Source organism: Canis lupus, chromosome 3 (genome assembly GCF_048164855.1).
Source record: "Canis lupus baileyi chromosome 3, mCanLup2.hap1, whole genome shotgun sequence".
In the NCBI taxonomy this organism is placed as follows: domain Eukaryota; kingdom Metazoa; phylum Chordata; class Mammalia; order Carnivora; family Canidae; genus Canis; species Canis lupus.
Window position 1 is genome coordinate 69301279 of NC_132840.1, and position 24779 is coordinate 69326057.

Sequence of the window (24779 nt, forward strand, 5' to 3'; positions counted from 1 at the left end):
TGCTTTATTGGAATCCATCTGATGTCACTAGCTAAATACAAGGCACGCTCAAAAGTGTCCAGCCCACGCCCCCATCATTTACAAACAAGGAGATCCAGACTCCTCAAAAGGCCGAGGTGTCCTCCCTGCACGAGAACCTCTGAGCCAAGGGTGCAGGGGCTCACAGGAGGCACAGCGGCTGGAGCGCCAGTTTTGGGTCTGGATGCCTGGGCTCAGGGCCCAGCTCCACATGTTAGAACTTCCATGTGTTGCTGGGCCCTGCAGTCACTCTGTCCATAGATGGTAGGGATGGGTTTGAGGGTAAGGATTGAATGAAATATTTCTGGAAGGCTCTCAGCACCGAGCTGAGCACAAAGCAAGCCCGTAGGAAGTAGTAGCCACCGTTGTGGTCATGATTCTGAGTCAGCTGCTTCCACAGGCACCCCCTGATGGCCTGGCCATCATGTGTGCTCTCTTCCAGAGTTCTTAAATATGAGGATCCCATCAGGGTCAGAGGGCTTCATATGTGACTCTGCCCAAAGACAGTGGAGAGAGAACAGAAGTGTTACCTGGGATGTAGACTGGCCCACAGAAGTGGAGGCTGGTGAGGATGGCGGGTGGGAATCTGAGTGGGCCGGGGAGGCGGCAGGGGCGGGCCTGGGGGATGGAGATGAGCATGCGATGGGGACTCTGCACTGCATCCTCAGTTTTGGGGTGCAGGGGGAAGGGGATCAGAAAAAGCCAGGTGTGCTGTGGTATCTCCTTGCTGAGTCCCTTGTCCCCACTCTGTCTTCTGCCCCTCTGCACACTGCAGCCCAAATAATCCTCTCAAACACCACTTTGTTGTGATGTACCTCCCGGTCACCTGCACACAACTACCCACAGGATCAAGGGCAAACCCCCTGCTGGTGTGTGGGGCATGTGTGTCAGGGAGTGTGCATATGGGTGTGGAGATGGTAAGAACATAGCACTTTTTTACTTTTTGGAAGTTTTGCTGATAAAGCACTCTTAATATTTTACTTGAACTACTGTAAGATTTATATGTACTCTGTACAGTGCCTATAAGTAAGAGCTATGATTCATAGGTTTTAGGCATAATTTAAAATAAGCATATCTATTATTACCTCCCCAAAGTTATTTTCTTCCTATAAATAGTATTGGTAAAACCACACACGGCCCATTCACACTCACAGTGATCTCACTGTGCCTTAAAAATTGGCCTGGTGGGCACCTGGGTGGCTCAGGGGTTAAGCATTTGCCTTTGGCTCAGGTCATGATCCTGGGGTCCTGGGATCAAATCCAGCATCAGGCTCCCTGCAAGGAGCCTGCTTCTCCCTCTGCCTATGTCTCTGCCTCTCTCGGTGTCTCTCATGAATAAATAAATAAAATCTTAAAAAACAAACAAACAAAAACGACCTGGTTGTAGGGTCATGCTCTGTCTTGAGCTCAGCTAGCTGATCTTGTGGCTTGCAGTGGGGCTCAGCACCTCACGAAGCCTGAGCCACAATTGCTGAATGGTGGCTCCCCACCAAGTACTCTGTTCCCTCGGGCCAGTTCCCCAGTATTTGTCTGCATATATTCTGTTCATTCCCATCTTCTCGATTCTGCACCCTACCCCACTTAAAACACCTTTCTTTCCTGCTCTTCAAATCCTACCATCCTCGAAGCCCTGTCATCATACAAATGGCAGGTACTTTTTATTAAGTACTCACTAGGTTTCAGATGCTGCCTAAAGAGGTGAGTGCTCATACGATTCCCTCTTTACTGATGAGAACTCTTAAGGATCAAGGGGCTGGCCCAAGATTGCAGGGGTCCCTCTAGGCACACAACCACCCTACTGGGCACAGCCCACACTGCCCGCCTTTCTCCCAGTCTGGCACAGCTGTGCTGCACTTTTTTTTTTTTTTTTAATGTATTTACTTGACAGAGAGTGAAAGAGAGAGAGGACGGAGAGGGAGAGGGAGAAGCAGTCTCCTTGCTGAGGAGGGAGCCTGACGTGGGACTCTATCCCAGGACTCCAGGATCAGGACCTGAGCCAAAGGCAGATGCTCAACCACTGAGCCACCCAAGTGCCCCTGTGTTGCACTTTTAAACACCCTATTCTTATAGAATTATTTTCTGTGTCTTCATGGGTTTTTTTTCTTCTACTGCTAGAATTTAAATTCTAGTTGGAAGACCGGGAAGATGTCTGCTGTGAGAAGTTTTGTGGACAAGCAAAAGAGCATTAGGTGTGTACAGAAGGTGTTTAGTAACCTCACTCTAAAGAAGGCACACCCTTGCGTTTTTGCTTGGCCCTGTCCTCAAGGGCACATGAGTGAGTCACCATGGCGACAGGGACTTCCCTTGGGTCATGGGATTCCCTTGTGGGGCTCCCAAGCTCCTCAGAGAACTGGCCAGGACCACAACTGTCCCTAATAGCAGCCCTAGGACATGGAACACAATGGTCCCCTCTACACTTTCTCTGAGCAAATCTAGGCCAAGAGCCTCACTCGAGGCCCCACCCAGACAGTCCTGGGGTTTCCAGCAGCACCCTCAGCCTGCAGTCTGCCCCTGCCCATGATGACAGCCACCCACAGGGAAAGACTTCTAGCTCCCTCAAAAGGGCTTTCTGCATCTCATCTCCTCTCCTCTCCTCTTCTCAACTTCTTGACTTTCTGGCCCAATCTGCAGCTCACAGAGGTGGCCTGTCCTCCCTGGCTCCCTGAGGGTGAAGGGGAAAGCAAAAGCCTAACTCCTTTAAGGTTTTATCTGAAAGCCCCGCTAATCCATCAGCGGCCAGTTAGGTAACAGCTTAAATCTGCCCCCTGCAAAGGATTACTGTCGCAGCCGATCTGGCGCCACACACTCCCGTGGGCGTGGGACGGTGGGTGGCGGAAGCCAGGGCGCCTTCCCTGTGACAGGCTTGCGTTTCCAGAGCCTGCTACTCCCCCCCCCCAGACGATAGGGAGTCCGGAACCCATCGTTCCTTGAAGGGGCTCCTCAGCCAAGGTCATTTAGACGGCAGCTTGATCCCGAAGAGCTCCTCATTCATTCAACAAATATTTATCAAGCACCTGCTATGTGCCGAGCACTGTGCTAGATAATATAAAACACCTTTGAGTGAACAAGATAATATCCCCTCACCATTTCTATTATAATTATAGCAGAGCAGCAGTGGGCTGAAAAAAAAAAAATCAGATACAGCAGAAACCTCCTCTTGGCCCTAATGTGGTCTTGGCCTCTGATCCATGCACCTGCCATCAGGAATTAGAGAAACATCCGCTGAGGGCAGAGGTTCTCCAAACCCCAGCCCTTGGATTACAGGGATTATCGCTCTAAAGTCAGGGTATGGCGGGGTGCCTGATGTCCTTCAAGCAAAGGGAAGCACTTAGAAATCTCCAGGCTTCTGTGGGTCTGCGATCAGTACTACAGCAGTTTATAAGGGAGGGATCACATCTGATGAAGCAGACCCTCTCCTACGTGGTCTGTATTTCTGGGTCTCTTTCTACCTGACTCAGCTGTGACTTTTCCCCCCAAAGGCAGTTTGGAAATATTTCAGGAGAAATTTAGTGTACCCTGTTGACCCATTCAGCAGAAGGGGATGACCCCCTTTCCTGACCCCGGCCCTGTACCCCGAGCACCAATCAATAATGTCTGACAACTAAAGTGAAACCTGTTCTCATCTTTCCCCTACATGTTTGCTCGGGATATCCTTGTCCCTTAAAGAGCTATCAGTCTGGGGTCCTGCTTGGGCCACACAGCAGAGGCTCTGGATCATTAAAAAAAAGCAATAAAGGAATATGTGCCTTTATTTTTCCAGCTTCTCAGAACTAGTAGAATTATGTGAAATTAGGGTCAGGAATTGGAGTAGAAATAGCATTTTTGAAATAAGGATTTCTAAGTAGCTGGGCTATGTGCTGCTGTAACCACAGTCACTGAGAAAAGAAAAATCACTATCTGCAGGGGTGGCAGGGAAATGTTTCTTGTTCAGCAGTAGGAGGCTAGGAAAGGGTGACCCCAAGAGTTGAGAGCCCTGACATCATTGTTTGAGCACCCAGATCCTGTTGTGCCCAAGGCTACCAGTGACTTCCCAATTATGAGACAATAAATCCCACTTTTGTTACTGCCGGTTTGTGTTGTCACTGTTGTCAGAAGAGCCCTTACCTGTCCCCTAGTCCCTTTTATCCTGCCTAACTTCTACTTACCCTGAAAATACTAGTTGGAATGTTTAGTAGTCCTGCCCTATTTCTCCTAGCTCCTTTCTTTCCACAATTTAATATAGAGACGTATCATACTAGCATGCCTTATCATTTACTTATAAGGACATACTGCTTACTGCTTGCACTCCATCTCTCTTCCTGCTAAAATGTGAAGTCCATGGTTTTATTTATTCTGATCACTAATGTGACCAAGGACCTAGGAAAGTGCTAACACATAACAAGTGCTCAATAAATATTTGTGTGAATGATAACATTTAGCAGGGAAAGACAGTAGGGGACTTGAACCAGGACCAGTGTGGGGTGAAGTCTGGTTATTCTCACCCAGCGGTGGTAATGGTTTGGGTAAAAATACTACAGCAAGTGACAGTTTTCATTTGTTTAGTGCCCAGTATGTGCCAGGCACTGGGATAAGTGCGGGGCACACACAGAAGACAGACACACACACAGTTTCTCCTCTCAGGGAGGTCTGCTCAAGAGAATGGGGGTGGACATACGAAATCAAGTACCATTGGGCCTGGCCTGTAATACAGAGCTAGGGGCTTTTAGCCCAGCAAGAGCCACAGAGGTCAGAGACCCCTCCCTGGAAGGAGTGCTATTCGAGCTGCCCCTTCCTAAGTTGGAAGGAGGACATAGTGAGGATGGGCAGGGGTTGAGTGGGGAGAGGGCAGAAATGAAGGATACTTAGACTACACCAAAGGCTGGGCAGGAAAATGTGCACTGATTTCTCTCCTTTGCTTGTCCAGGCCGCCCTGAAGATGGCTGCACTAGTCCCATATCTATAGTCTCTGCTTCCAGACCACATTCTTCCTTGTGAGGCCAGGTAGTGAGGGGTCTTTTACTCTTGTGTTTCAAGGCATAAAAGACTCAGCCTGCTTTGGCCACCTGCTCCCACATCATCATCATTCAGAGTCACCACCTGGAAATACCCATAGGCTGTGGTCTGAACTAATCCTTGTTTCTATGAAAAGCCAGCACTGGTGCTTCACCCCATCACCACTGGGTGCCTGGGAAGAAGGCATACTCCATTCCAAGTTACTCCTGACTGAATGCTCCCAGGACCACCCATCACTCCTCTTCTGGGACACGCCTGAGTAACTGTTCCAGGAGAGAAAGGATAGCTCAGGGCTGGATGAAAGCCAAAGGGCTCTCCCCTTTCTCAGCCTGAGACCCCATCTGTGACACCCTACGTGCCAAGTTTCCATACTCACATGCAAATGTACCAACAGGTATAGTCCCCTCTTCCTGGTGGAAAAGTCTTTCCGTAGTCCTAGGGACACATTGCTTTCTTTCCAGCCAAAAAAGCAGAGACAAAGATTCATTTCCACTGTGACTAAATAATCCATAAATTACTCTAGAAGCGGAAATTGATTGAGGTAATACAGACCTTTTTATAGGCACAGCTTCCAAAGATATCTTTTAGCCTCGGGCAGAGTCCTGACAGCGTGGTATTGTCAAAGCTCTGTCTTCAGTACCAGCCCACCCATCCTTACGCTTGCCTGAGGGGTTGATGGAGAATGAGAGTGTCAGGGAATACCCACTGATGATTTACGCTCCAGGGGGTCTCCATCCCTCAAACCTGGCCTCAGGGCCCCTGACCCCAGCACAGCATCTGGATGAGCCTCAAGTCTGAGGGTCCGTGTTTTTATTTTTATCAAAGCTCTTAAGGCCGTCTTAACAGTGTTAAAAGCATTTACCTTGGCAAGGAACAAGCCAGATTCAAGTCCTGGGGCATCTAATTACCAACTGCATGACCATTAGGCAAGTAACTTAGCTCCTCTAAGCCTGTAAAAATGGGAGTAATAATATTACTTACCTCAGGGGATTGATTAAATGAGATAATGTAGGTTGATCACTGTGGATGGAGCGGGCACAAAGTGAAGACTCAGTAAACGACAAGTCTTATTGCTTTGGTCCCTCAAGCCTCACCATCTTTTTCTTCTCTTTCATTAGAAAAGCCTTTTGCTAAAAAAAGAAAAAAGAAAAAAAAAAAAGAAAAGAAAAGCCTTTTGCTAGGGGAAAAAAAAACCTATTTATAAAGACATTCACAAAGCACAGTAAATGATCCTAAGGAGTCTGATGGGACGAGGACAGCAGTGATGGGAATCTGAGGGGTTCTCACCAGGGAAAAGGAGTCCTTGGGCAGTCAGGATGCTTAATTCCAGAAGTTTAACTGCCTATAGCTCTCAGCAGCCTGGCTCTGGCCTGTGGGCAGATGTGAAAATGGTAAGTGACTGAGGAACTCACTGGAACTAGAGAAGCCCCTGAAGAGAGGTGGGACGAACTGCCACAAATCAGCCTCTGCCCTTCAAGTTTCACCTTTCCATCCAACCATCAAACCATCCATCCACCCACCCATCCATCCATCCATCCCCCAGCTATTACACGAGCTCTTGACTACATGCCCAGTGCTGAGGAGACAGCAGTGAAAAAGACAGACCACAATTCCTGTCCAGAAGCTCAATTCAGTTAGTCTATTTGAGTTGGGATGTTTTTATTTTTACTTTAAAATTGTGTTCTTCCTCTTACACTGCTGGTGGGAATGTGAACTGGCACCTCCACTCTAGAAAACAGTATGGAGTTTCCTCAAAAAGCTAAAAATAGAGCTATCCTCTGATCCAGCAATTGCACTACTAGGTATTTACCCAAAGATACAAACATAGTGATCATAGGGGGCACCTGCACCCCAGTGCTTATAGCAACAATGTCCACAATAGCCAAACTATGGAAAGAGCCCAGATGTCCACCAACAGATGAATGGATAAAGAAGATGTAATATACTCAGTGGAATATTACCCAGCCATCAAAAAGAATGGAAGCTTGCCATTTGTAAGATGTTGGTGTCACTTTAAAAAAGTTTTAGCCGATCTCATAGGAGTGCAGTTAATATCTTATTGTGGTTTCAACTGGCATTTCCCTAATGCTAACATCTTTTCATGTACTTACTTGCCACTCATGTATCCTCTTCATGAAATGTCTGTTCATGTCTTTCCTCCATTTTTAATTGTAAAGCTTGTTATTTTACTACTGTTGAGTTTGGAGGGTTCTTTACGTATTCTAAAAAACTACTACTTTGTCAAATGTCTGGTTTATAAATATTCTCTCCATCCATACCCTGACTTTTCACCCTCTTTACAGCATCTTTCATACAGTGAAAGGTTTTAACTTTGAAAAAACTCCAATTTATTCACATTTCCTTCATGGATTATGCTTGAAAAAACTCCAATTTTTTCACATTTCCTTCATGGATTATGCTTTTGGTGTTTAGCCAATGAACTTTCTGCCTAGCCCTAGGTCCAGATTTCTCCTATTTTTTTTTTCTGAAGGAGTTATGGTTTTACATTTTATATGAAAGGAAGTCCACAATTCATTTTTGTGTTAATTTTTGGATCATGTGTTTGGTTTGGGTTGGATCTTTAGGAGTTTTCTTTGTTTTTTTTTGTTTGCCTACAGGTGTTCATTTAGGTGTGTGGGGTTTTTTAAAGATTTTATTTACTTATTTGAGAGAGAGAGCGCATAAGCAGGTGGAGGGGCAGAGAGAGAAGTAGATTTCCCACTGAGCACACAGCCCCACACCGGGCTCAATCCCAGGACCCCAGGATCATGACTGGAGCCAAAGGCAGATGCTTAACCGACTTACCCACCCAGGTGTATTTTTAGCTGTATTTTTAAAGATTAATCTTTACAGCAACCTTTTGAAGTGGGTATTATATTATCATCCCATTTTATCATCCCATTTTAGATGGAGAACCCCACAGAGATTTGGTAATGTTGAAGAGGCTCATAAGTGGTGAGGGAAAAGCCAGGGTTTGAAGGCAGGTCTCACTGATTCATAGGCTCTTGCATTGAACCCCTGCTCCTACTGCTGCATTCTATCCCATCCTCTCGGGGACAGCCTTGCTTCCTGGGCAAATGTTCCAGTTCCCTGAATACATTCCTTCATTTTGATTGACCTGGCCCTCACTTCAGCACACAGGGTAGTAGAGTTTGCAGCCTGCCAGAACTTGTCCAGGTGGCCTGGGACATGTTTGCAGGGTGGAGAACAGCAACAGACTGGGAACTTCCCTGTATGCAAAGAGCTTGCCCTTCCAGTTTGGGGAAAGGCTCGTGCTAGTTTTCAGCATCATCCAGAGTGTTGCAGAACTGTTCAATCAGCTTACCGGTCTGGGGGTGGCAGGCGGAATATTTTAGGCTCCCCAAACACACACACACACACACACACACACACACTCACACACACTTCATATAATAATTCCAAGTCCAGAATATAAAATCAATGTGCAGAAATCCAAGTCCAGAAAATTTCCATCCCCCATCTGCCAAAATAAAATCCAGTTAATAGAAGTCAACAGAATGACTTGGCGTCTGGAGGCAAGGTTCCTATGGCCAGAACATGCTTCTCGCCCCCTCCGGTGGGGCAGTGTCATGGTCAGGATAGACCTGCCTCATTCATTGTCCTTCACGAGTAGGAGCTGGCAGCTGAAGGCGGACCTTTCCTCTCCAGCTCTCTCCTCTCCACCCACTGGCTGCAGATGTCCCAGCCAGGCCGGCCCAGGACCTTCTGCGCTCAGACCCCCAGAAGGCAATCAGCAGCTTCTAGGTCTACTTGCTCCTTCCCAGATCCCTGAGTATCAGCCCACTTGATGAGAGACCTAGGAGCTCCTTGCTTCTCTGCCCCTACACTCAGAATTTTTCCAATGACTGCTAAGCTTTGGTCCTGGCCTACAAGGATGAGATAAATGTAGCGGCCCAAGCCAGTCTAATGACTCTAGTTGCTATGAGTATGTGCATGTATTTATTTTGCCAGATTCTTCAGAAGTCTCAGGAGTGCTTGAACCCACTGCTTGGCTGTTTCAACAAGTAGGTCAGCAGTAACACAGCCTGGTCCTGCATGTCCCTCTACTTCCACCCCTGGAAAGAAACTCACAGAGGAGTTTTATTTGGGATCCTGACAGCCTGCCTTGAGCCCTGGGTATCTCCCCCAGAGGGGCAATGCTTCAACATTCCCGTGATGGTCTCTGTGTATGGCCAATAGCAGCTTCTGGCTTCTTGCTCTCACGGAGCCAAGGGGAATTTCCTCAACTGATTTAGGCCATTTGACCCTGGTCATTCCTCCAGTGGCCTCAGCAAATGGTGCTGAAGGGCAGAAATCTGGGCCTGAGGCAAACTTTCTCAAGACCAGCAGGCTGTTTTCCTTCCCAGTCTCCATTCTCATCCACCCAATGGATCTCCTGACCCCCCTGACCATAAGGTCCTCCGTCATCCTCCAGGCTTCCCTGTGGGAGGATCTGAGACTTGTCAGGGGCAAGCAGAGCTGCCCAGGGGACAATGAGTTTTGTCATGCCCTGCCCTGCTCCGGCCAAAGCAAGTCATGAGTCTCCCTGTGACAACGTCTTTGAGGTCCATGTCCGACTCAAGGTGCAGTTTCCATCATATCTATACTCTTCCAGGGATCACGATTCTATTCTCCTATTTGCCCCTATATTCTTAAAAGGCTACCACCCTGCTCCCCCTGTGCCAATGCTTTTCCATAGACACCTAACAGACCTGGCTCTGAATCTCAATTGGCTCTTACTAGCTAGGTGGCTGCTGACTACTTGCTGTCTTAAGGGTAGTCCCCTCATCTATAAACGAGATGTTTTTCTCATAACATTGTTGTGGGTTCAGACAAGATTGTGTCTGTAAAGTATGGATAGTAGGCAAAGTTGATAGTGATCCTGGAACAAAGTTAATGCTCAGTAGTGGCTGTCCTTGGTCCATTTGACTGTTGTCCCTGGGCTCACCTCCAGTTGTTACCCTGCTTGCCAGAACTTATCCTGGGGTTCGCACAGAAACAGCTATGGAAAGAATGAGTTCTCTAGCTTCCACCTGTGGTCTCTACTCACCCGTCACACCCCCACTATTTCCTGGGAGCCTCACAATGGGCATGGCGAGAGGCTCTATAGGTTTGGGCCCGAGGTAAGGCATTTCCTCCAGAGGTGGGATGGTCACTCCAGCCCATCAGCAGCAGATGAGAAGTGACCTACCCTGCCCTGTCCTGTGACAGCTCCTCCAGCAGCACCTGCCCTGGAATGTCCCTGGGGAGACCTGCCTCTCCTCCAGCAGCACCTGCCCTGGAATGTCCCTGGGGAGACCTGCCTCTTCAAGCACTTATAGTTTTCCCTGCTCTATGGGCCTCTCCAGGGAGGGGGCAACTCCATGGACAGAGGACCCGGGGGAACCACCAGGCTCAGCCTTGGAAAGCCTTCCTGTCTTGTATCCCTAGACACGGTGCAAGGTAACTTTGCCTACAGGGAAAACTTCCCATCTGTTCTGCCTCTGCAGGTGCCTCTTCTCCCCTCTCTGCAAGTTTCTGCACTGAGCCCTTGGGCCAGATTCCTCCACAGCCCCGACACTGCCCCGTACTGGTCTCATCTCAGGGACAAGGCCATGGTCATGCTCCCGCTATTCCCTAAGCCTCATCCCTCATCCCTGTCCAACAAGCCACCCCAGTAACTGGGCCAAGGAGTCTACCTTCCCCATGGTCAACCCCAAATCAGGTTCCAGTTCCTCTGAAGGTGGGACAGAGAGTGATGCCAGGAAGGGGAGCTCCCTGCAGATAGGCACCCGACCTCTCACTCTACTCTCCTGCTGACCTTCAGCACACCAAGACTGGTTGACAAAGAGACAAAACAAAAATCCCAACAATAAAGGCAATGTAAAGCCCATCAAGCCAAGAGATTCAGACCAGAAAATCCCCATTGCAACTTTTAAAGTCCATTCTTGCCGCGGAGGGGGTGGGTTCCAGGTCCCCACACCCATCAGCAAAGACCCCTCGCACAGTCCTCAACCCCTCACAGACTCTTGGTACATGTGAGTGAGAATAAATGAATCGACTTCCACTTAGGGCCGGGTGGAAATCCAGTGGAAATCTCTGGCTTCCCCGTTTAGGACACCTCCCTGTCCAGGCACCTCCCCTAGCCCGGAGGGTGACAGCCGGGGTGCAGGAGGAAGGCTGACGCTGAGGAAGGGTGCGGGGTGGGGAGGGGCTCTGAGTCACCTGGACCCCTGGGGACGTACCCTCTGCCCGGGCCAGGCCCCATGGCTGCCTGGGGCCCCAGGGTGCGGGTTAGGGTGTCCCCGCCCTCGCAGGGCAGGCTCGGCCCCTCCCGCATGGAAGGTGGGAGGGCCTGCGCCTCCCCATCCCCTTCCCGTCCCGTCCCCACGGGGCCGCGGAGCAGGAAGGCAGGCAGCGGCTCCGAGCCCTCCCCCGGCCTGGGCCGCAGCCCCGCGGGGAGTCCGGGTCCCCAGGGCGCCGACCCCATGGCCGCGGGCCTGGAGCAGCGCCTGGGCAGCCCCGCCGTCTTCACCCGCGACGACTTCGACGGCCACTGGCACCGGTTGGCCAGCGGCGGCTTCGGCCAGGTGTTCCAGGTGCGACACAGGCTCTGGGGGACCGAGTACGCCGTCAAGTGCTGTCCCTGCGGCCAGCGGGAGGCCACCAGGTACCTGTGGCTGCCCCGGCCCTTGGTGGGGGGGGATCTGGGGGGGGCTTGGGGCTGAGACTCCTCGAGTCTCTAAACTCCGTGGGGGGCCTGAGCAGCCTGCGGCCAGGTGGCCAGGTCAGCTGGTCTCCCTACCTGACGGCCCTTCCCATCTGTGGAATCCGCGGAGGGCAGAGGGGAGCGGGACTGACTTCCAAAGACGCCTTTGTTCCCTCTGGCCTCCCAAACTGGTTGGCCTCCCTCCCTGCTGGGTGTCAGGGCGGGGTGACAGCTGTTGGTGGCCCTCCTCCAGGCCTGGATCCGCCCCTCAGTTCTCAGGGCAGGCAGGGCTGGGCTTGCCCTCGGCCCAGCGATGCTCAGGGACCTGCCGAGAAGCACACTGGCTCTCCCTTCCCGCGGCCCTGGCTGTGGCCCCTGCCCAGCGGGTGTGGCCTGGGGCAGGGCCCGGGTCCGAGACTGCCAGCCTGCTGGCCTGAGAGCCTGTACGGCCGCTCGCCTCTCACACCGGGCCTGCTGGCAAGTCAAGCTGGGAATGCCTGTCTCTGTCCTTGCTTATTTCTGGCTCCTTCCCTACTCATCATGTGCACTGTGGCCCCTCCTGGGAAGCCCTCCTTTTTCTTCTTGCTTCTTCTTTCTCGAAGCTTCCACCCATCTCTGCCTTCCCATTGAGAGGAGCTCCAGTCTCCTTCCCACTGGGTCTGCTTGAAGTGGCTGCATAGTGGCCCCCCAGTACATCCATAAAGGAGACACTTAGGACATGAAGTCTGAGTGTGAGGATTGTGTCATCCTCCCAAAGCTTCTGGGCCATCAATTAGAAGGCCTGGCAAAGGGGCATCTCCTGGTGGCATTTTATGCAGATGTTGTGTTCTCTGGTCACCATGCAAGACCCCAAGACACAGCCTGAGGTCCCACACACTTGAAACAGCCTCCTAGAAAAAATGAGTGGGAAATATCAGAAAGGGAGACAGAACATGAGAGACTCTTAACTCTGGGAAATGAACTAGGGGTGGTGGAAGGGGAGGTGGGCGGGGGGTGGGGGTGACTGGGTGACAGGCACTGAGGGGGGCACTTGATGGGATGAGCACTGGGTGTTATTCTATATGTTGGCAAATTGAACACCAATAAAAAATAAATTTATTAAAAAAAAAAAGAAACAGCCTCCTCTCTAATTCCTGGGCCACCCACCTGCCTCAAGATGTGAGCAAAGTGAGACAACCCACAACTTGACCCTCTTCCTCCTTCCACACCCTCATGCTGGCTTTGCAGTGCAGTCAGATTTTTCTAGGGTTTGTCCACATGGCTTAGACTTTGACGTGAAGGTCGAAAAGAAACAAATGGCATTGGTGAGACTGCATTGTTAGGCATTGACAACTACTTTCCCTTCCTGAGTTCTGGGAACTCTCTGAGGGAAATGGGTCACGGGATTTAATGATAATTAATGCCTGCTGAGTGTGGAGTACTACTCTAGGAGCTTTGTGTGTATTCACTAGATACTCTTTGCACGTCCTCATTCATTCCTTCACTTGATGAATGCTTATTGTTCTTCTACTAAGTGGCAGGCACTATGCTAGACCCTGAGATATATTGATGAGTGCAACAGGTATGGCCCTGCTCTTGGAGCTTCCAGCCTGGGGGGACAGAGACACTTATCAGATAACTCCATGTATAGATGTAAATGCACTGCTGTGAGAAGAGCAACGAGGAGATTTATGGTTCTGTGAGAGCTTATTAATAGAGTTTCACTGGGATCAGGAAAGGCTTCCTTGAGGAGATTGAATGGGAGAGTAAAGGATGAGTGTGAGCATAGTCATTGAAGAATGGAAAGTTTTCCAGGAAGAGGTAGCAGGAAGTTCAAAGGGCCTGTGTTAGAAGGGGCATAGTAAGGGGTGGGGGGTGGCGAAAAACTGTTGTGGCTGGAGTTGAGAGAAGGAGCAGCAGAAAGCCACTAAAGGGTTTGCAACCAGACTGGGGGTGTATGATGAAAAGGAATTGATCGAATTTGCTGGATGGAGGAGGGATTGGAAAGGTAGAGTGGGTGCTGGTCCAGTTAGGGGTTGTCATGTTTAGGCAAAAGGTGATCGAAGTCCAGCCTGGCATGGGATGCTAGAGGAAAAGGAATGGATTATGCAGCATTTAGGAGGTAAACATCGCTTGACTTGATGCTGGGTTGTCTATGGGGGAGGGGGGCAGGGTGAGGAAGAGCAGTATCAAGTTTAAACTTGACTGTTGGTGCCTTGGGTGGCTCAAGGGTTGAGCATCTGCCTTTGGCTCAGGTTGTGATCCCGGAGTCCTGGGATTGAGTCCCACATGGGGCTCCCCGCAGGGAACCTGCTTCTCCCTCTGCCTGTGTCTCTGCCTCTGTGTCTCTCATGAATAAATAAAATCTTGAAAAAAAAAAAAGGGTTAACCTGATGTCTGGCTTGCCGTGAGGAACAAAGGCTCCACTAGGATGTCTGTTCCATGAGAGCCGAGTCTGTGTCTGCTCACTGCTCTGTCCCCAGGGCCCAGCACATCGTTGGTGTCTGTTGAATGACACTGTTGACAATTAACAAAGAGAATGTGAAAGGAGGCATAGGTTTGGAGAAGAAACTCGTGAGATCAGTTTTGTACTGGTTGGGTTTAAGGTGCCCTTTAAACAGCCAAAAAGAATTGTCAAGTAGGTTTCAGGTGAAGGTCTGAGTTAACCATTGTGAAAATTTGTGAGTGTATTATTGTAGGTGGTAACTGGAGCTAAGGCATGGATGACATGCGTTCCCTCTAGGTAGTAAGTAAGCCAAAGTCCTGACCTCGTGGAGTTTATAGTCTAAGGATGGAAGATAGAAAAATAAGTAAGTTATACATAGATAAATAATTTTTATCTGTAGCACTTGCAACCACCTGACATTTTATTGGTTAAGATACCTAAAGAGAGTTGAATTGAGCTCCACAACTCGCAGGCTCCCTGCTCAGCGGGGAGTCTTCTCCCTCTGCCTCCTTTCCCCCTGCTCATGCTCTATCTCTGCCTCTCTCTCTCTTTCTCAAATAAAGAAATAAAATCTTTTTTAAAAATATGTCAAGAGAGTTGAATAATTGGATCTTCCAAGAAAACATTTGATCTGGAAATATTAATTTGTCGGCTGTTTGTGTATGGGAATGGAAGGACAAGGACTGCCAGAGTTGGGGTAGGGTTGCTATTTAATATAGGCGGAAATCCTTACTAATTAGTACCATTGAGTAGAGGATTTGAAGCAAAGGAGTAGCAAGCTTTGTGGCTCTCTTAGAGGCAGAGGGAACAGCAAGTGCAAAGGTCCCGATGTGGGAACATGCTTGACATGGTGGAGGACCGGCAAGAGGCCCTTATGGCAGGAACAGAGTTGGGGAGGGTCAGCAAGCTATGCCGGGGAAAGATCATGCGGAGCTTTGTAGACCAGTGTGAGAAGTTTGGCTTTTACTCTGAATGAGAAGAAAGCCAGCAGAGGGTCTTTAGCAGAGTGGTGACATACTTTGCCTGACATTTTACAAGTATCACTTTGGCCCCTAGGTTGAGGATGGTTGGCAGAGGGGAAGAGAGAAGCAGGGAGGCTAATTAGGAGGCTGGGGTGGAGATGGCGCTGGGTAGAGGTGGTGAGAAGTGGTCAGATTGTTGCTCTATTTTGAGGGTAGAGCTGACAGGATGTGCTGAGGGACTGGTCTCAGGAAGGAGATGATGAGGAGCCAAGGAGCACGTCGGATCTTTGAGGACTGGGAGGATGGAGGCCCCATTCACCGAGAGGGAGGGGCAGGTGGCAAGAGGAGAACCAGGAGCTCTGCTTCAGACACGCTTCGTGCAGGACCTCAGCAGATACTGAGGTCATAAGAGACAGTGCAGAGTGAGACGGGAAGGGCCAGCCTGGGACTGGGCCTGGGCGCTGAGTACAGGACAGGAGGAGAGGGAGGGGTCCTAGAGAATCCTGGCACCTGGCCCAGGGAAGTGAATACTTTAAGAAAAAAAGAGTGCAAGACCTGGCTGGTAAACCAAGACTTGGGAAGTTTGCACCGGCTGTAGCACTGCGGGGGTCTTTGCACACCTTAGGAACAGCTGGTCGGAGAAGCATGGAGACCAGACACCTGATGATGGGGGCTGGTGGGGGGTGGGCATCGGGCACAGTCTGGGTGTCCCCAGGGCAATTATACGAGCTGCTGTCGTTCCCATTTTACAGTTAAGAAACTGAGGCCCAGAGAGCTTCCTTGGCCAGAGTCATGCAGAGAATAAGTGGTAAAACTGCTATTTGAAATCAGGGCAGATCCCTGGCTTTTCCCCCCTCCAAGACAGGGAATCTCAGTTCCCGGGAACTCAAAAGGACCAGAGGAGACAGATGAAGTACCACAGAGGTGAAAGGGAGGTCCCTGGAACGGTGCAGAGGCCAGAGGGGGAGGCTGGGGGGTGGGGGGAAGGGAAGCCACCCTGTCCAGATGTGAGGGTGAGCAGGTGGGGTTTTTCTGGATGTCAGCCGTCTCTGGCTGGCTTCCTAGGGCCGCCCTGCACGCACACTCCCAGCAGCCTCCAACCGACCGCAGAGCCCACACAGCTTTGCAAATGCTGTGCTTTTAAAAATGTCATTTCTCCCTAATCCTCATCCCCACAATCCCCAAACAATCTCAACGACTTGATTTGCATATCTACCTTTCAGGGGGCACACACAGTGAAAGGAGGGAGCCTGTCGGCAAAGGCTTCTTTCCTAAGGCCTTCCCTTAAGTCTTGACTTCTGTTTGGTTTGACAAAGACGCATTGTGCTCTGCATGGCAATGTGCGCCGTGGGGGACCCAGGGTGAATAATCCAGTTCATCCCCAACAGGCAGCCTTGCAGACCTGGCTTCAGGGCAGAGGAGCAGTGTGAGGAAGCGCGGAGCCACAGTAGCTGGCAAAGCTGACCACACAGCAGCCCATACTGCCTGATGGAGGGGGGAGGCTGGAGAGGGGAGGGAGAGGGGGAGTGAAGGGAGAGAGCAAGGGAGAGAGATACCTGGCACATGTAAATGTAAAAGAATATACTAAAATATTAACAGGGATCCCTGGGTGGCGCAGCGGTTTGGCACCTGCCTTTGGCCCAGGGCGCGATCCTGGAGACCTGGGATCAAATCCCGCATCGGGCTCCCTGCATGGAGCCTGCTTCTCCCTCTGCCTGTGTCTCTGCCTCTCTCTCTCTCTCTATCTGTGTGTGTGACTATACTATCATAAATAAGTTTAAAAAAAATAAAAAATAAAAATAAAATAAAATATTAACAGAGGCCAACTCTGGAAGGTTGGATTACTGATGGTCTAATTTTCCTCTTCAGAGCTCTCTGTAGTCCCTTGATTTTCTACAAGGATGTGTATTACTTTCATCACCAAATGGCAATAGATGGGATCTTAAAACAGAAGCATGAGGCGTGATGTAGGTCCTCCAGGGGTCTGCGATCTGGCAGGGGACAAGTGGCAGGGTAAACAGGAGGCCTTTTGTGGCCGCTTCTGTAGAATGGACTCGCTCCTGGGCTTGCATGCTCCTCCCCTTCCTGTCGTGTGGGAACCCCACTCTGCATCTTGTGGGGCCTCCTGCTAGGACTCTCCTTCCTCCTGTAAGCTCCCCACCCCCCCCACCCCCACCCCCCCCCCCCACCCGGGGCTTCTCTGGGTCTCCAGCACTTGGCTCCAGCCTTGCCTGTTGCTCTACCGACCGACCGCTCTTGGAATTAACGGGCCCTCTCCCTCCATCCCTGACCCCCGCGTCTCCACAGTTCCGATGTGGATTGCCTCATTGAAGAAGCCGCCAAAATGGAGAAGATCAAATTTCAGCACATCGTGTCCATCTGCGGGGTGTGCAGGCAGCCCCTGGGCATTGTGATGGAGTTCATGACCAACGGCTCCCTGGAGAAGATGCTGCCCACGCACAGCCTCTCCTGGCAGCTCAAGTTCCGCATCATCCACGAGACCAGCCTGGCCATGAACTTTCTCCACAGCATTAAGCCACCTCTGCTCCACCTGGACCTCAAGCCAAGCAACATCCTCCTGGACAACAACATGCATGTCAAGGTAAAGGTCCCCGTCGAGCTCCCTGCCCTCTTTCCACTCCAGAGTCTCCTGCAGGTGAGCCTCCTGACTGGCCTGCTGGGAGTTTTAAGTAGCTCCCTTCGTAGACAAATACTGAAGGCAGAATCACACCTAAAACAAAGACTGATGAGGGGGATGGCTCAGCGGTTTAGTGCCTGCCTTTGGCCCAGGGCGTGATCCTGGAGTCCAGGGATCCAGTCCCACATCGGGCTCCCTGCATGGAACCTGCTTCTCCCTCTGCCTGTGTCTCTGCCTCTCTCTCTCTCTCTCTGTCTCTCTTTGTCTCTCATGAATAAATAAATACAATCTTTAAGAATAAAAAAACAACAAAAACCGATGAGCAGTGGAGTTCGGTGCATGAGTTTGGGTGTCAGGATGTCTGGAATAACCCTCTTTGGGCCTCAGTCTTCTGTTTCTACTGCGTGTAAAATATTCCCTATCCCTCCCCTTGTTTGCTTTGGGTGAGAATGTGTGTAAATGAGATGATTCCTAGGAAAGGTTATGACGGGCTTCAGTTCTGAAAAATGTGCCACAGGACCTTTGCACATTCTGTGCCTACTGCCAGGAACAGTGCTCCCCTACTCCCTTCTTTATTTTGCAAGTAGTGCTCATCTTTCAGCTTTCTGCTTAAACATTACTCCCTCGGGGAGGTTTTCCCTGGTCTACCCCGATAGGCCCCACTGTATATCCTCATGGTACCTCTGTCTCGTTGTATCGCTAACCCCCACTGTAAGTCTATAGACATTTGTCTGGTATCGAGTCCCGCATGGGGCTCCCCATGGGGAGCCTGCTTCTCCCTCTGCCTATGTCTCTGACTCTCTCTGTGTGACTCACAAATGAATTAAATAAATAAATAAATAAATAAATAAATAAATAAATAAATAAATAAATAAAATCTTAAAAAAAGAAAAAAGCACCACAAGTTAAAAGTTCCTATTATTTCCAGTATACAGATGAGGACATTGAGGGTCTGAGGAGACCAGTAACCAGGTCGCATGTGGCAGAGATGGCAGGGGGGTGCCGGGTTGTCACCCACTACACCCTCCTGGAAGGGGTAGGCTACAGGAAGGTGAGAGTGAAGGCAGATTCTGGAGGCAAGACTATTGCGACTTCCTCCCAGATTTCAGACTTCGGCCTGTCCAAGTGGATGGAACAGTCAACCGGGATGCAGTGCATCCAGAGGTCAGCTCTGCGGGGCACCCTCAGCTACATCCCCCCTGAGATGTTCTTGGAAAGTAACAAACCCCCAGGGCGCAAGTACGATGTGTACAGGTGAGAGGTGGCTGGACTCTGTGCCACATTGCCGGGGCCGGGGGCGAGCTGGTTATCACCACCCTGCCTGACCCCTGCTCCCCCACCCAGTCCCAAGGACACGGCGACAGGGAAGAGGAGGGGTGGAGGGGCACTCTGGTTGGAGAGGCTTTGCCTGGGAGGGTTCGGTCCATGGGGCTCCCGGCTGACCTCGGGGATCTGAGAAGGTGACTGACTCGGGGCATCTGTCCTGTCTTGCAGCTTTGCGATCATCATCTGGGAGCTCCTCACTCAGAAGAAACCATATTCAGGTAGCAGGCGGGGATGGCAGCATGGGGTGGGGTCCTGGAGGGTGCTGTGCGAGGCTGGGGGCTTGTGGGGGCAGGAGAAGTGGCAGCTTTGGGTTGGGGAGCCACGGGAAGGATGCCCCTCCCCCCTTCCTCCCTGCCCTACTTTCTGGAGCTCACCTAACAGTACAGCACATGTCAGCCCAGACCACGCTTCTGCCTCTAATGCCTTTGCTTCCAAAGTATTCTTTCCTGCCTCTCCTGCCCTCACCCCTGCCACCTAGATGCCAGGTACCTAGTGTGCCAGGAAATCTGGATGAGCTCAAGGAATCCAAAGTCAAAGCCTGAAACTAGGCCTTTGGGCAGCACAGGGCTGCAGTGTGGGGTCACGTGGAGGTGGCTGCGGCTGGACCACAGACCCAGCGGCTCACACTGGACCCTCAACTCACACCTGCAACCTAGCTGTTCATTCACCATGCATTGATGTTGCCCCTGCTGTGTGCACCCCGGTGGGGATCCTCGGAGCCCCCCACAGCCTGGCCCAGCCCCTCTGGCTCAGCCTCTCGGCGTGCACACAGCCTGGACCTCCCCTCACAGGCTTCAACATGGTGACTATTGTTGTCCGAGTGGCCGCAGGTATGCGGCCCTCCCTGCAGCCTGTCTCCGATGAGTGGCCAGGCGAGGCCCAGCAGATGGTGAACCTGATGAGGCGCTGTTGGGATCAGGACCCCAAGAAGAGGCCCTGCTTTCCAGGTTCTCCTCGGGTCTGACCTGCCCAAGGGACTGGGCAGCTGGGCGGGGCTGGAGGGCGTAGGAGCCAGGCTGAGGTTAGAGAGGGCTGGAGAGGAGGCGCCTGGAGCCTGGGCCCCTCTGGAGGGCTCTGCGCGGGGCACTGGGGCACAGCCTGCCTCATAGTGCCGAGAAGAGGGCAGCTGATGACTGTGGTGGGCCCCGTCTGTCTGGGTTACCATGCACCCCGTGGGATGTAGAATAGAAAACCCGTACTGGGTGGGTCTGGGCCTGGCTCTCCTGCTTCTGAGTTCCCCGTTAGCTTGGGTCCTTGCAGGGCCACAGCAGCATTTGTAAAATGTTCCCAGACCATGAGATCACGGGCATGGATGGACCTCGAGGGTGCCCACCTCTGTAGCGACTTTGGAAACGCACACATGTGTAATCGTGAGCATTAGTCCTGCCCCCTCACTGATGGAAAAAGACGACCCTCTGAGGGTCAGTGACCTGCTAACTGTGGTCCCACTGAGCTGTGGCGGGGACCCAGCTTTCCTGCCTCCTGGTGTGCATGTACAGTGTATGTGAGCACAGGAATGGATTTGGGGGATGTGGGGAGATGGGGAATGTTAGGATTATCTAAAATGGGGAAGGGACTGGTGGCCAGCCTGTTGCTTCTTTTTCTGTCTCTCCTTCATGGGGCAGACATCACTGTTGAGACAGACATGCTACTGTCCCTGCTCCAGAGTCCTGTGGCAGACCCAGAGAGTGAGGCTCTGGCCAGGAAGGTGTCCTGCAAGCTGTCTCTGCCCCAGCCAGGGGAGGTGAGTGTGTGTGTAGTGGTGGGGTTCTCGGGGGGTCTCCGGGGATCCCCAGGGATGCCTGCATGGGTATGTCCTTCACAAGGTCCCCAACTAAGGCAGCAGCTGGGGGCTGAGAGCCAGCCCACAGTGCGGGCCACACCAGGCAGCCCACCTGGGACAGCTTCTCCTAATTTGCACAGTGGTGGCTGTGACTCAGAGCCCCTGAGAAGGACACACCATTGCTTGCATATGTGGGATTAATCAGAGGCCTGCCTGCGGGCTTTCAGGCCACAGCATCAGCGTCATCATGGTGACGTGATAGTCCCTAACGTGGGAACCAGCCGTGGGCTGGCAGGGGACTCCTGGCCCAACCACAGAGCCGGCCACCCTGCACTCCATGTGGCCCAAGGGGAAGTCGAGGCCCTGGACCACCTCTTTCTGGCAGGGTCTCCCCTGCTCAGGACTTTGCTGCAGATGCAGCTGTTGGCAGGAATGACCCGGGAGGGGCTTCCTAGCACCCACGTGGGACAGGAGTCCCGACAGGTGCTGGAGAGCGCTGGAGAGAGGGCAGGAGTGCGGGAGGGTACAGAGCAGAAGGGCCCGCTGGTCAATCCCCCTTGTCTTCTGATCCCCTCCTGCTCAGGTCAGTGAAGAGGTCAGCCCACAGCTAACAGACAGTGGTGAGTCTGCCGCAGCTGGAACCACAGAACTCACAGCCGAGGGGAAAGTGGAATCAAACCACACCCTTCCCACCTACCCCGCCCCCACCCCGCCCCCTCCTCCCCACTCCGACCCTCTGCCCAGCTTGTCCCAGATCAGAAGTTGGTGTGTCCCTTTCCTGGCACCAGCTCTAGGTTCCAGAAATGCACATGCCCTCAGGGGTCAGGTTTGTGTTCTCAGGAGGCCAGACTCCTCCTTTCCTGGCCCCGGAGGTGGAGCCTTGGCTTGCAACCCTGGCTGCACATTAGAATTACCTGGGGGGTGAAAGCTGTCCGGGTGCCTGGCCCACCTGGACTGATGAAATCAGAATCTCGGGGGGTGGGGGATGGGGGGGCTGTTGGTCTGGGCAGGGATTTCTGTTGTTGCTGCTTGTTTGTTTTGGAAATTGTTGCTTTTAATCATAATAGAGCAGAAGGAAGCCTTAGTGGCTTCAGGAGGAGTTCACACCATAGAGCCTACTTTCTGCTGGCATTGACTTACTTTGTGCCAAGCGCGCCCCTGAAAGCTCTTGCCTGCCCAGGTTGTCCTCACAACGGTAACATGAGGTGGGCATTGTTTGCGGCCCACGTATGGATCAGGCTCTGGAGGCTCAAGGATGCAGGGAATTGGCAAAAGTCAGGTGGTGCTAAGGGTGGAGCCAGGGTTCACTCACAGGCCTCTTTCTGCCCCGTCCTGACAGGAAGGGCTGCCAGGGTCTGTTCTCTAGGACAAGGGGGGCTGTGCAGAGATCTGTGACAGCAGGAAAGGCTGCCCGCCCTCCCACAGTCCCTGGGCCCCGATGGCACTTCCAGGAGGCAGGGGGCTGGACGAGATGACCTCTGGACGGGTCAGAGGTCCTTTTTTCAACCTGCATCTTCCTCCCAGCAGACTTGGGAGACTACCTGAAGCGGGTCCTGCAGCTCTCGGACACTGGGGACCCAGTCTCAAGCGATGAGGGGCTGCGCATCTACGAGAACAAAGTCACCCCCCTCCACCTCCTGGTGGTGCAGGGCAGCGTGGAGCAGGTGAGGCTGCTGCTGGCCCACGGGGTCCACGTGGACTGCCGGACAGCCTGCGGCTACACGCCCCTCCTCATCGCCACCCTGGACCAGCAGCCCGACCTCTGCGCCCTGCTCCTGGAGCGTGGGGCGGACGCCAACCTGGCAGATGAAGAGGGCTGGGCGCCGCTGCACTTTGCGGCCCAGAACGGAGACGACCGTACTGCCCGCCTGCTCCTGGACCACGGCGCCCACGTAGATGCCCAGGAGCACGAGGGGTGGACCCCGCTCCACCTGGCCGCACAGAACAACTTCGAGAATGTGGCACGGCTTCTGGTCTCCCGCCAAGCTGACCCCAACGTGCGCGAGGCGGAGGGCAAGACCCCCCTCCACGTGGCCGCCTACTTTGGCCACATCAGCCTGGTCAAGCTGCTGACAGGCCAGGGCGCTGAGCTGGATGCCCAGCAGAGAAACCTGAGGACACCACTGCACCTGGCAGTGGAGCGAGGCAAAGTGAGGGCCATCCAACACCTGTTGAAGAGTGGGGCGGCTCCCGATGTCCTAGACCAGAGTGGCTACAGCCCACTGCACCTGGCAGCTGCCAGGGGCAAGTATCTTATCTGCAAGATGCTGCTCAGGTATGGGGCCAGCCTCGAGCTGCCGACCCAGCAGGGCTGGACACCCCTACATCTAGCAGCCTACAAGGGCCACTTGGAGATCATCCACCTGCTGGCTGAGAGCCACGCAGACCTGGGGGCTTCTGGAGGCATGAAGTGGACACCCCTGCACCTGGCTGCCCGCCACGGGGAGGAGGTGGTGGTGTTAGCACTGCTGCAGTGTGGAGCTGACCCCAGTGCCGCCGAGCAGTCCGGCTGGACACCCCTCCATCTGGCTGTCCAGAGGGGCGCCTTCCTGAGCGTCATCAACCTCCTGGAGCACCGTGCAGACGTCCATGCCCGTAACAAGGTGGGCTGGACGCCGGCCCACCTGGCCGCCCTCAAGGGCGACGTGTCCATCCTCAAAGTGCTGATCGAAGCCGGTGCCCAGCTGGACATCCGGGATGGGGTGGGCTGCACACCCCTGCAGCTAGCCCTCCAGAACCAGAAGCAGAACATGATCGCCTTCCTAGAGGGCAAGGGGCCCCCACTGGCCACCCTGGGTGGCGCTGAGCCTGCAGCCCAGACCGAAGTTTAAGCAACCAGGGGCCTTCTCACCGGTGAGGAAGAGGGGTTGGTGGAGGTGAAGCTGGGTTCTGGCAAGGCCCCTTCTCCTGTACTTGCCACCTGCCCCTGAGCTCACAGAGACCCTTGCATCCCGGGAGCCTTCCCTGAAGGTGAAGGGAGGCACAGAGAAGGGAAATGCTCCCTCCCTGTGTGACCTGTGTGACCTGGCCCTGATCCCCAGCAAGACAGGACAGCCAGGCACGTGCTTCTTTTCAAAAGGGGCAGGAGCTAAAAGTTGGGAGGAAATTTCCACCCACTCTTTGAAGCCCTGTCTGGTCCCCAGTTGCCACATGGACCGCACTGTCCCAGTGGACCTGGCTCCAGCGCCTGGCTCTCCCATGTGGTTTCGGGGTGAAGGACCGGTGTGCTCCAGGTGCCCATGCATGATCCTCTGTGGACACTCCGCCCTGGCCTCCCCTGCCTCCCCTTCACCGTGTCTAGTTATATGGCCGAGTTTCAAACCCTGATGTCAATAAAACTGTGGACCCGAGTCTCCCCTTTGGAGATGGGCTGACCTGAGGGGCCAGTCGTGTTAGTATGGGATGTGGTGTGTGTGAGTTTGTCCAGCAGGAGGAGGCCGGGGCCAGGGGTGAGGAGTCAGACCGGGATGTGATGCTGAGGGCTGGCTCATTGGGGCTCAGTGTGGAGCTCGCAGGGCAGGGACTTCCTTCCCAGCAGCAGCAGCTCAGAGCTCTCTCCTGGGCCCACACCCTGGCCACCTGTCTGCTGGCCTGTCCTGTCCTACAGGTTGTGGGGCAGGTCGGGGCAGGGCTGGGGCTGCTCACACTAACCTCGTGCGACAGGGCCCAGGCTCTGCCGGGAATGGTCCACCTCAGAGGGGAAGGGGTCGGGGGTTCGAGTGGGGCCTCATGGGCGCCCTAAAGTCCCATCCTGCCCCTCTCCGCCTCTGCACACTGCTGGGGAGGTCCCTCCAGCCATAATCATATTTATGACTCTGTAATAGTCAGAGGAAAGGAATATCTGCCCCAACTAGCAGCCAGCTCGACCCCCAGCCACTTGGCAGGCCCACGTCTGTGCGGCCCCGCTGGGCTGGGTGCGGGACCCCAGTCAGTGCGGGGTGAGGCAG

At 52.9% G+C, this 24779-nt stretch overlaps 1 protein-coding gene and 1 long non-coding RNA gene across 4 annotated transcripts; one reads left to right on the forward strand and one right to left on the reverse strand.

The window, feature by feature from the left end:
- Nucleotides 1-11901, reverse strand: LOC140630979 (uncharacterized). Of its 2 annotated transcripts, none has more exons than XR_012028640.1 (6): nucleotides 11795-11901; nucleotides 6298-6380; nucleotides 5992-6140; nucleotides 5563-5674; nucleotides 5387-5463; nucleotides 1-511 (listed from the first exon to the last, which is right to left on the reverse strand). It is a non-coding gene; the product is annotated as an uncharacterized lncRNA (long non-coding RNA). The 2 variants fall into 2 exon arrangements; XR_012028641.1 differs by lacking the exon at nucleotides 1-511 and adding an exon at nucleotides 2939-3054.
- On the forward strand, nucleotides 11197-24230 carry ANKK1 (ankyrin repeat and kinase domain containing 1). 2 transcript variants are annotated; one of them, XM_072822040.1, is made up of 8 exons: nucleotides 11197-11659; nucleotides 17393-17687; nucleotides 18826-18977; nucleotides 19218-19267; nucleotides 19841-19996; nucleotides 20675-20793; nucleotides 21416-21452; nucleotides 22357-24230. In XM_072822040.1, exons 1-8 carry the CDS (start codon nucleotides 11256-11258, stop codon nucleotides 23661-23663), a joined length of 2520 nt encoding a protein of 839 aa, XP_072678141.1. In that variant the 5' UTR covers nucleotides 11197-11255; the 3' UTR covers nucleotides 23664-24230. The 2 variants fall into 2 exon arrangements, with proteins under 2 accessions (XP_072678141.1, XP_072678142.1); XM_072822041.1 differs by having other exon boundaries at nucleotides 11199-11659; nucleotides 22360-24230.
- The last annotated feature ends 549 nt before the right edge of the window (nucleotides 24231-24779 follow it).